Below are 11,451 nucleotides of genomic sequence, written 5' to 3'. Positions count from 1 at the left end.
TTGAGTATACGAGGAGTTCTTTGCATGCACTGCAGTTATGGTGGTCTGCTCACTGGAAGTTCTGTCTCCCTCCACCAGGCTGCGGAGGCAATGTGTCGGATTTGGCCGGCTGCCATTCTGTTTTTTCATATAGGTAAAACTTCTTGCTATTAAGTTTTAGATAATTCTATTCCACCCAGGTTAGTAAAGTCTGTTTAAGAAAACCAGTACCATCCCAATACATTCTGATGTAAGTCTCTTGTGCTCAAAGAATCACGTTGGGTCCCAACAAAGCAACCCCCGGGAGACCCTCAGCAAGTTTGCTTTCCACGAGAGGAAGCAGAAGAGTGTGGCAACTCACTGCCAGAAACTTGGGCGGATCTTGGAGGGTCGGGCAAGAGAAACCCCAACTGCATCTCCTTAGATCAAAAAGCTAGATTCTCGCAAATTGAGGGTTGCCAGTACCGCACAGGGCAGCTCTTCCTCCCCACCGAGCCGGCGAAGCATTTTCTCTGTCCAGTGAAGCCTGCCTCCTGACCTGCACTCTGCGGCTCAGTGTGGCATGAGCGTAAAGGACACACAGCCCGTTTGACCGCACCCACGTTCCCCCAACACAAGTGCACAGGGACTGACGCAGCTGTAACGTGGGAGGAACCTGAGAGCATGTCCTCCCTGGTCCTGCCTCCGGGGAGCCAGGTTAGGGAGAGCGGAAAGGTGGCTTTTGTCAGAAGTGCAACAGGGACCATTTGTGGGCTAGTTTGGGGACAAAGAAGAACGCGCCTGCACCCTGGGCCGCCCGCCAGGGTTGGCGCTGATGGCGGCTTGGGCAGCCCAGGGTTCCACTGCCCTCTGTGCCCCTTGGCACCCACCAGCCCTTCTCCAGGGAGAGTGTTGCCCCAAGATGCTCCCCTTCTTTAAAAGTACCTGCTGTGGACTTACAACAGCCAAGACGGAGGCCTAGGTAGACACACCGTGCCTCCTCGAACAACCAAAAGGACAGCAGTGATTTAAAAACAAAAGACAAGCAGCACTGACAGAAAATCAAACTGCATGGGAGCCAGACGACCAAGGAGTTAAAGAAGAAACACTCACCCAGACCGGCAGTGGGGGCGGAGACTGGCAGCCAGGTGGAGAGGACCCAGTGAGGTGCAGCTGGCGGAGCAGGGACCCCACATCCATGTGCAGATAAACAGGGAGGAACAACTGGGGAGAGAGACAGACACGCAGCCTGGGGACCCAAAGCCAGGAAATGAAGCCTCAAACCTCTGACTGAAAACACCTGTGGGGGTTGAGGTGCCGGGAGAAACTCTAGCCTCACAGGAGAGTTCATTGGAGAGACCCACAGGGTCCTAGAACGTACACAAGCCCACCCACCCAGGAATCAGCACCAGAAAGGCCCAATTTGCTTGTGCGAAGCAGGGGAAGTGACTGAAATTCGGCAGAGAGTGGAGCAAGCGCCATTGTTCCCTCTCAGACCCCTGTCCCACAGACAGCATCACAACGCAGCCACGTGGGTTGCCCCGCCCTGGTGAACACCTAAGGCTCCGCCCCTCACTACAAAACAGGTGTGCGGAGACAAAAAAAAAAGTCCCAAATGAAAGAACAGATCAAAGCTCAAAGAAAAAAATACAACTAAGTGACGAAGAGATAGCCAACCTATCAGATGCACAGTTCAAAACACTGGTCATCAGGATGCTCCAGGAACTCCCTGGGTACTGCAACAGCATAAAAAAGACCCAGGCAGCATTGAAGGTTGCATTATGTGAAATAAAAATCTATAGGGAACCAACATTGAAGGGCAAGAAACCAGGACTCAAATCAAGGGTTTGGAGCAGAAGGAAGAAAGAAATATTCAGCCAGAACAGAATGAAGAATTCAAAGAATAAGAATTTAAAAAAATAAGAAGAGGCTTAGGATCCTCCAGGACAACATTAAACATTCCAACATCCGAATCATAGGGGTGCCAGAAAAAGAGGAGGAACTTCAAGAAATTGAGAACTTGCTTGAACAAATAATGAAGGAGAACTTCCCTAATCTGGCAAAGAAAATAGATTTCCAGGAAGTCCAAGAAGCTCAGAGAGTCCCAAAGAAGTTGGACCCAAGGAAGAACACACAAAGGCACATCATAATTACATTACCCAAGTTTAAAGAGAAGGAGAGAATCTTAAAAGCAGCAAGAGAAAGGGAGACAGTTACCTGCAAAGGACTGTCAGTGGATTTCTCAAAAGAAAACTTAGAGGCCAGAAGGGGCTGGAAAGAAGTATTCAAAGTCACAAAAGGCAAGGAATTATATCCAAGATGACTCTATCCAGCAAAACTATCATTTAGAATAGAAGGGCAGATAAAGTGCTTCCTAGATAAGGTCAAGTACAAGGAGTTCATCATCACCAAGCCCTTATTATATGAAATGTTAAAGGGACTTATCTAAGAAAAAGAAGATAAAAAAATATGGACAGTAAAATGACAACAAACTCATAGCTATTAACAACTGAGCCTAAAAAAAACCCCAAAACGAAAACTAAGCAAACAACTAGAACAGGAACAGAATCACAGAAATGGAGGTCACGTGGAGGGTTATCAGTGGGGAGTGGGTGGGGGAGTGGGAGGGGGAGAGAGAGGGAAAAGGTATAGGGAATAAGAAGCATGAACGGCAGGTAGAAAATAGACAGGGGGAGGTTAACAACAGTATAGGAAATGCAGCAGTCAAAGAATTTACATGTACGACCCATGGACATGAACTAAAGGCGGGGAATGCAGATGGGAGGGGGTGTGCAGGATGAAGGGGAATAAAGGGGGAAAACGGGACAACTGAAATAGCATAATCAACAAAATATAATTTTAAAAATACCTGCTGTGGCAACCGCCAGGCCTTCTGAGCTGTTATCAGGGTGATGTGCTGGTTACAACACTACCTAGTTGGAGTGGTCTGCCCCAAACCCCTAAACCAGATTTCCCCCATGCAAACCATTTCTTTAATGTACTATTTGTGCAGATCGCAATGTTTTTCAGGACTAAATGTAGCATTTTAACACAAGCACTGTTTCTTATCTGCTGCTCTATTTCCCGATGAATTTAACTTGCCAGTTACAGGGAAAATCAGTCAAAGAAGGGTAATTTCTATAAAGCCAAACCAGAACCGTCCTCCAGGACAATCATGGCATTGTCATCCCGTGGCAGTGAAGGCACTTAGACTAAAAGAGCACCAGGTACCAAAGGGAAAAGGACTCCCCATGGACCCAGGACTAACCAGTGCTTATAATGAAAAGGTGACCGTCCTTTATGGGGTCCCCAAGCCCAGGTGAAGCTGGTTTGGGTGGGGTGGGGAATAATAATCTAGACCTCCCTCCTCCCCCTGCCCCCCACAAACATTTCCTTCACCTCCACTTGTGATGTCGCACAAAAGCGGGAGTTCCTGGAGGTTCTTTATCCTCCACAGTGACACGCTCCTCCACCCTCCCCAGCGTCTGTGTGTGTGACCGAAGGGAGCTTGCTCAGCGCTGTGTGGTACTTGCGGAGCCGGAGGCAAGCAGGTGCAGGGCTGATGTGGGAGCATTTCCGTGGGTTTCAGACGGTCTTTGCTGCCAGTCTGGTATTTGTTCATTTGTAAATCAAAGGGAGGAAGAAGCCCTGGCTGGTGTAGCTCAGTGGATCGAGTGCAGGCTGCAAACCAAAGGGTCGCCAGTTCAAATCCTAGTCAGGGCACATGCCTGGGTTGCAGGCCAGGCCCCGAGAATGGGGTGTGCAAGAGGCAACCACACATTGATGTTTCTCTCCCTCTCTTTCTCCCCTTACCCCACTCTCTAAAAGTAAATAAATAAAATATCATTTTAAAAACAAAGGGAGGAAGAAAATAGAAGCTGCCTTTCTAACACGAGGTTACTATGTGACACCAAGCAGGGGCAACATCCTTGTCCAAAAGTGCTGGACTAAATACAGTAAGCCCACCACATAGGGGAGAACCACGATTTTTAAATTTCTCAGTTACTTTGACATGAAAGTTCTAATTCACATTTTAAAAAGCGGTAAATGATGTTCCTGTGGACTGTGCTCCAAATTCACCTCAAGCCAACACATTGTGTGACGTATATTTCTTCACAAAGGGAAAAAATCACCATTGACATTCCCTTGTCCATATTTAATATATATTTAATAGATTTTCCCAAGAACATATGTACATGTATGTAAATATTGGTACACCAGGGAAGAAACAGGTTTGAAAACACAAATACGGGGCAGGGGTTGGGAAGAGTACGATTCTACCCTAGGAGGGGAGTTACACTTAATCAGGTATCAGCTACAACTTCATCAGTGGCATCAAAATATATTTCGACTGCAAACTCTGGACGATAAATTTTCCACGTTTTTGGTTTATGGGGATTGTCCAGTTTATTTCTTGAAAGATAAAGCCTAGAACAGAAAAAGTTACATTTTAGGGCGTACAGAAAAGCCATTCAGCAGGGCACCTCTGTTTAAGCTTCAGAACAGCTTTGCTGGCTGTTGTTGGTCTCCGCCCCCTTTCCTGTGAGCCAGTGTTCCTGCTCCCGCCAGTGAGATGCAAAATACCTTAGTCTTCAGTGACAAACACACAGTGACAACGCGTCACTGATTCCTTTAACATTGCCTTTTATGGGATTAATGACATCCAGATTTAATAAAATAGATTTCTATATGTGACAGAAATCAGCAAGAGACACTAGATGTGAATTAGCATCAGTAATAAAATACTGTCTTTTTTAATCCTCACCCAAGGACATGCTTATTGATTGTAAGAGAGAGGAAGGGAGAGAGAGGGAGAGAAAGATCACAGGCCCGACTGGGTACCGAACCTGCAACCCAGGTATGTGTCCTGACAGGGAATTGAACCCTCAACCTTTCAATTTACGGGAGGATGCTCCAACTAACTGAGCCACACCAGCCAGGGCAAAATACTGAGTGCCTTTTAAATGATGAAGTTGACATTTCCAGCTGATTAACAGTCTTGTAACTAGCAAAAACAGCTTTATCAGGTAGTATGAAAATTTGAATGTTGAAGAAATCTTTTAAAACATGTAAAATTTGGGAGGCAACTGACCTAACTTGTTGCCTCACTAATATGAACAAATATGAGCCTTTTAAAGGACAAAAATTGTGTCCTTGCTTTTTAGCAAGAACCACTTCTGAGCAGGACATCAAATGAAGTCCCACCCAGATGCCTACCTGAGGGACTTTGCTCCTGTTAGGAGTTAAAATTTATTGTTTGTATGCATCCAAAGAACCAAACTGGTAAAAATTTTCATCCAATCCAAAGTTCACTCTACCAAAATCCATTAAATGTGTGTGCATTATTAAGTGTGTAGGTTAGATGTTCAATTTACTGTTCCCTCACTCGATGTGAAGTGTGGTTAAATGCAGTTCAGGTTTGAAGAACAGGCTAGAATTTATTTAATGAAAACTGCCAATTCCTGCCACGTGCAATCACAAGCACTTCAAAACTCACCTGCGTGATTCTTTGAATATTGTTTTTCCTTTCGTATTGGGTGGTCTGGTGATGCCAGTAGTCTCGAATTCTCAGCACCACAGAACAAATGCTCAAAGTGGAGAACTCGAGTCAGGAAGGAGTTTCTGGACACGGTAAAAGGTTCTTTGGGGAAATAATCTTCCAATTGGTTAATAAGGTTACTAATCGGTTAATAATCTTCCAATCGGTTCATCGGTTTATACCTTTCTAAAAGTGGTTCTGAATTTAGTTATTCAAAATCACTTTTAAATGGGAGACTGTTCATGATTTATTTAGCCGTCTTCACTGATACTCTGTCTTGCTGTGTCAAACAGCTTTTGAGCTCAAGCCTCCCAGGTGACGCCTTACTTTGGCACAGGATTGGGTGATGGTCGCTCATCAGGAAACCAATCCATACGAGGGAGCTGTCGTGTTTAAGGCACTGAGCAGACTGGAGCTTCCATGGGGGGGGGGGGGGAGCTTTATCACCACACTCTGACTATACCATGTTTTAACCTTCAACACAGTCCGGCGGCAGGGACTTTGCAGATTATCTCGAGAACAGCCACATTTTAAAGAATAACCAGGATAAGATGAGTATGTGAACGAAGAATGGCGACTTGAGCATTTTGGGGTTTCTGTAAATTGAGCCTACGGCAATTGGCAAAATAAGTGCCCTTACTCCTTACACAGACGTGGAAGGTAAGGCTGCTTCCACCGGAGTTCATCGTAAGCCATACCTGTTATTTTGAATAAAAGACGTGTGGAACCAAAAGAAAAATGGGCAGTTGTCGTAGTCTTTCGGAAGAGCCTAAAAATACACGGTAAAAAAAAAAAGGGTTAGTCTTCCTAGTAAAATTGATACTGAGAACTAATCACTCCAAAGGAATTAAAATCCCTTCCTCTCTTCATTTACATATTTATTAAACAATTGTAGCCTGTTCAGTGTGCGGCACTTAGAGTCTCAGGGATGAGGCTGGGGACCCAAAGGAGGAGGCTTCAAGTGATTGCCGTTTCCATGGAAATTGCCAGGGAAATGTATTTGTTCTATGATGGATACTCACACATTTTAATCTGGATTAGACAGTACTAAACAGAATCTACTAAGGATCCGTGCGTATTTGTGCCCCCAAATATCACCCATTTCTACTGTCATTGGTGGTGACAGAAGTACCTAAAGTTTTTGAACGTGCTTTCGTCTCATGGCCCTTGAAGATCGTAAAGGCCACATACTCCCAGCAACCCCTGGGCCAATGCCCCTCCATAGTGCTCTGCTCGGAGGCCAGTGGCTGCGAGAGAGCTCGGACTGGCTCCATTATTCGAGGGGCAACCATCCAACGGGGAGCTACCCCCACCACTTCCTTCGGCACATGTACCATTTCAGTGTTTAGTAGAGTCTCCCCAGCAGGGAGCCAGCAGGGGCCCCGGGAGGGCACAGGAGAGAAGTTCTGCATTGATGGACACAGTTTCTCATTGGCAGTTTAGGCTGACGGTTTAGTAGGGAAATGAATTGGAATTATTGAGACTTAGGAATGTGTTATAGACAGAGTAATGCCCGGACATACATTTTACAACATATAAATTGTACATTTCTGATACTCTGAGCAAAAACAGCTGCGGAATTCTTATTTTTCACAAAGTAAATCTCAGATTAAAAATACTATTTATAATGTATTACATAACAATTCAGGGACAAGTAAAATCTTCACTTTAAAGTATTTTATAAATTACGTGGGACAATGTGTTTTAAAGATATAAAACAAAAATGCGATGCATGCTCTGCAGTAAAACACGCCTTTGTCTTTTTTACACCTTAGTTTTTATATTACTTATGTGAAAATTAATACATTTGAATTGTAGAGACTCTAGAAAAGTGAGCAAAAATGTTAAATTACATTATGTTCTTTAAAAAAAAAATAGTGTTACGGGTCTGACTTGGTTTTGTCTTCCTCTCCAGCTAGGAATCGATGTCTCCGTCTCCCCTGTGGGCATGTGACAAAGGCAACCCCAAACCTGTGTCTTTCAAAAGGCCAAGATGAAGGGTGGCAGGGACGGAGGCGGTGTCTGACCACTCACCGAGGACAGGAACCGCACCTTCACGTCGTCGTGCACGAGTGGGCAGCTGCAGAGATGAATGATCGCTCTGTCCCTTTCCACGTCGTGGACTATCTGTGGATGAACACACGTACTCAGGGAGTGGGGCACCACCACAGCTGATACGAGACAAGTCAGGTTCTTCCAGGCATCCTCTATTTACCGAGGACTCTTGATCTTATGGCCCTATTACTACATGTATAAATAAATGTTCATCGTTATTGCTATAAAGTTGTGATACTGTTGTCTACATTTTTAAAAGACCAGTAGGTTTGAAGGTTCGGCGGGGGGGGCACTGTTAAAAAGCAAAGCATTCCATTTTCTATTAGGGTTTACCCCAGCAAACCTTACTGTCCCCTGTATGTCCCTGGTTTTCACATTTTGGGGATACAGTAAGAAGCTCAATTTTCAAGCTGCCATTCAAAGTCAAAAAGCAATGCCTAACTGGTCGTGTTTTGTCCAACAAACATCACAGGCCTTGTCCAGAGCAGATTGCTCAATGAAGAGACCAAAGAGAGGACAAGTTTCTAGAATGAACACCTTTGAAGCCATACTGAGTATTTCTTTGTTATTGATTCATCCTGGTGTAGTAGTCCTACCCACAGTGAGAAAGGTCTCTGCTAGACCCTGTGGAAAACACAAAAGAAGGTGCAGACTGAGTTGATAGCTCAGGGAGCTGTTCCATAAGGAATGAGAGTAGGATGTCATATAATGGTGAGTCGTGCTGTGTGATGAAGGCTGAGCGTGCTGCTGTGTGTTTCTGGGGGGTTAACAGGAGGTGTAGAGTGAGAAAGCATCACTGAAGAGACAGAATTTGAGCTGGACATGGAAAGATCTGTATAAATAGGATTTCTGGAAAGAATAGAGCGCAGATAAGGGGCATGTGGGGGTAGGGGAGGAGGAAAGGCCAGTTAAAACATGAAGCAGAAATTACAAAGTTGTGTTCCAAGGGCCAGCTGTGTCCCAGTCTAGTTGAATGGGAGTCTGCAGGTCAAGAGACTGATGGAAATGAGCTCAAGTATCATAGGGCTCTATCTTGAGCGTTCAAGAGGCAGGGAAATAAGAACGAAGTTGTTGAAGACTATGGTGGGGCATTTCCTATGTGACAAAGTGGCCTGATAGTTATTACAGATAACATTTACTTAGGCATTTAGAACTTACAGAGCCACTTTGCATGGCCGACCCAATTGACATTCTCATGGTACTTGAAACATAATCTTTACTTTACAGGGAAGAATATTGAGACAAAGATATTGACTGTCTTTGACTGTGGGCATACAGTGCGTCTTCCTCTCTCCCTACAGCTGTTTACCATGAGAGTGGCATTTTGGGATGTGCACTGTGGGACTCTATGCTCTGCACTGTATAAGGAGGAGAAAGTAAAGCGACAACTATAGAAATACAGGCACGAGCAAATTGGGTCCTGGATTATGTAGCGGCAATAGGAGTAGAAAGGAAGGGAGTGAGGGAGATTTCAAAGGCATCTGCAGCAGGATGGAGGCGGCCAAGGCAATGAGAAAAGTCAAAGATATACCAACTGCGAAGGCCTGAGGGAGGGAACGCAGGTGCCAGAAGCAGAAGAAAAGCTCATTTGATCAATTTCGATTGATGACTGCATTTTTTTCCTTTCCATTGACTTTATTGGGGTGACACTGGTTCACACAATGATACAGGTTTCCAGTGCACAATTCTACAACACATCCTCTGTTCACTGTGTTGTCTGTTCACCACCACAAGTCAAGTCTCCTCCCATCACCATTCATCCCCCTGTGCCCTCCCCCACCTACGCCACCAGGCCCACTTTGTGGCAATCACCACACTGTTGTGTGTATCCATGAGTTTTTCCTCTTCCTTTTCTTTTTTGCTCAATCCCTCCACCCCCAACCCAGCTCACTTCATGACAGCTGTCAGCCTGTTCTCTTTCTGTGGGTCTGTCTCTATTTTGCCTGTTAGTTCATTTTGTTCATTAGATTCCACATATGAGTGAAATCATATGGTGTTTGTCTTTCTCTGACTGGCTTATTTCATTCAGCATAATACTCTCCAGGTCCATCCATGCTGTCACAAAGGGTAAGATTTCCTTCCTTTTATGGCTGAGTAGTATTCCATTGTGTAAACGTACCACAGCTTTTTCATCCACGCATCTACCGATGGGCACGTGGGCTACTTCCAAATCTTCACTGTTGTAAACAAAGCTACAGTGTACATAGGGGTGCATATATTTTTTCAAATTAGGGTCTTTGATTTCTTTGGGTAAATTCCCAGAAGTAGAATTTCTGAGTCAAAAGGTAGTTCCATTTGTAATTTTTAGGGTAACTCCACACTGTTTTCCATAGCAGCTGCACCAGTCTGCATTCCCAACAACAGTGCACAAGGTTCCCCTTTCTCCACATCTTCGCCAGCAACTTGTTTGTTGATTTATTTTGAAAAACCTATTTGGAACAATGAGTTTAATTTAGCTCTGACTTGCATTCAAACCCAGGGGCACCAAACTGGATAGTACCCCAAAGCAGCATGGCTCCTCTTTATGGTGAGGGAGGGTTTGGGCGGGTCAACATACTGAAATGACACTGAGATTTAAAACTATGATTTTTCAGTCATCATTCTCTTACCCTACAGTTTTTAGAAGCAGAACAGAAAAAGACAATCTTTTGGCGCATTATTATTTGTACTTGTAGGTCATCTCCGTTGCCTTTTCCAACACCTGAATGAAAATAAAAAATCACAGTAAAGATCAAAATGTCTCACCAATTAGCATTATGAATGAAAAAGAGAAGAAATCCCAGCTAACAATGTATCAATATCGAATCATTTGAGTTTGCATGAGTTTTGTCTTTGAAAGACAAGGCTTCGAGCCAATTCTGTCTCCTGAAGCAGACTTTATGAGTCTGGAGGAAAGAAACAAAAATGAAAGACCCATACTTTGATTTTGAAGCTTCACCTGTCTAGAAAATGGAAATTAGGGACAGTGACTTACAGCCTTTCTTGCTAATGCGTTGCTGCCTTCAAATTTCAAGCCATGATATTTCTTAATACCAGTCTCAATTCCTCTTTCCCTTGTTCCTAGAGAGCAGTTTCTGTGACAATATTGAACACCCAAGCATTCCTGTGGTGTTCAGTATATGTTATAGCCAAATATTTTTTGTCCTCTTTTTCAATTCAAACGATTCCCTTCCTGTAGCATTTCCTCAAAGGGCTCGCTTCTTAAGCCTCCAGTTACATTTTGTTGCTTTCCCCCAACCCTGCATATTTCACTTAAATATGCTCAGGACTAAACAAAAGTACAAAATTAAAACAAATACTCCCATGAAGCCACATAGTAATCATTCTCAATTGTTCCCCTCATATTATGTTGGCTTTATTTTCATTTACTTTTGTTTCCATTAACGGCACATTATTAACTGGTCCTTAGGGCTCCCCCACTGCCACCCCGGCTGCAGAACGCCCCTCCCAATGGCAGTTGCCAGAGACCAGTGACATAAGGACTTAAACCAAGTCATGTACTTATCATGTGATAAGAAGAGGGCATTGATTTACAAGCTTAAATTAATTCCTACGCATTAAAAAATGTTTTGAGTAATCACATGATTTAAAAATTAATGGTAAAAAAGACAGAAATCGAAAAATCAATGTCTTACCCATCCCACACCTGTTTAAGTCTCCACCCCCAAGTAGATAGCCACACTTTTTGTTTCTTGTTTTATGCATTTATAAGCAAATATAAATATCTATTCTGCCACAGGTTTTACAAACACATACACACACACAAACATAAAATCACATTTCTTCCTTTGTTCTGTTGGACACTGTTGCACAGCAAAGCACTGGGCTGTACCTTGCCCTTTTCAAAACACATGTCAAAAATTATTTAACTCGTCTGTTAATAAGGGACCAGTAAACTG

The 11,451-nt window shown here is 43.9% G+C and overlaps 1 protein-coding gene across 1 annotated transcript in view; it reads right to left on the bottom strand.

Annotated features, from left to right (window-relative positions):
- Positions 1-4,225: 4,225 nt before the first annotated feature.
- The window catches only part of LOC118994823 (phosphatidylinositol 3,4,5-trisphosphate 3-phosphatase TPTE2-like), a 37,450-nt gene continuing 30,224 nt past the window's right edge, over positions 4,226-11,451 (bottom strand). The window contains exons 16-19 of the mRNA XM_037057601.1: positions 10,162-10,253; positions 7,532-7,624; positions 6,196-6,266; positions 4,226-4,386 (exon numbers count right to left, since the gene is read on the bottom strand). Coding sequence (XP_036913496.1) covers positions 4,263-4,386; positions 6,196-6,266; positions 7,532-7,624; positions 10,162-10,253 — 380 coding nt within the window. The 3' untranslated portion in view covers positions 4,226-4,262. The remainder of the gene's footprint in view (positions 4,387-6,195; positions 6,267-7,531; positions 7,625-10,161; positions 10,254-11,451) is intronic.

The sequence above is a fragment of the Sturnira hondurensis genome, unplaced genomic scaffold (assembly GCF_014824575.4).
Source record: "Sturnira hondurensis isolate 20B ecotype Veracruz unplaced genomic scaffold, ASM1482457v3 Scaffold0009719, whole genome shotgun sequence".
NCBI lineage: Eukaryota > Metazoa > Chordata > Mammalia > Chiroptera > Phyllostomidae > Sturnira > Sturnira hondurensis.
The sequence above is the reverse complement of the archived record's forward strand: the minus strand, read 5'-3'. Positions and strand labels throughout refer to the sequence as shown.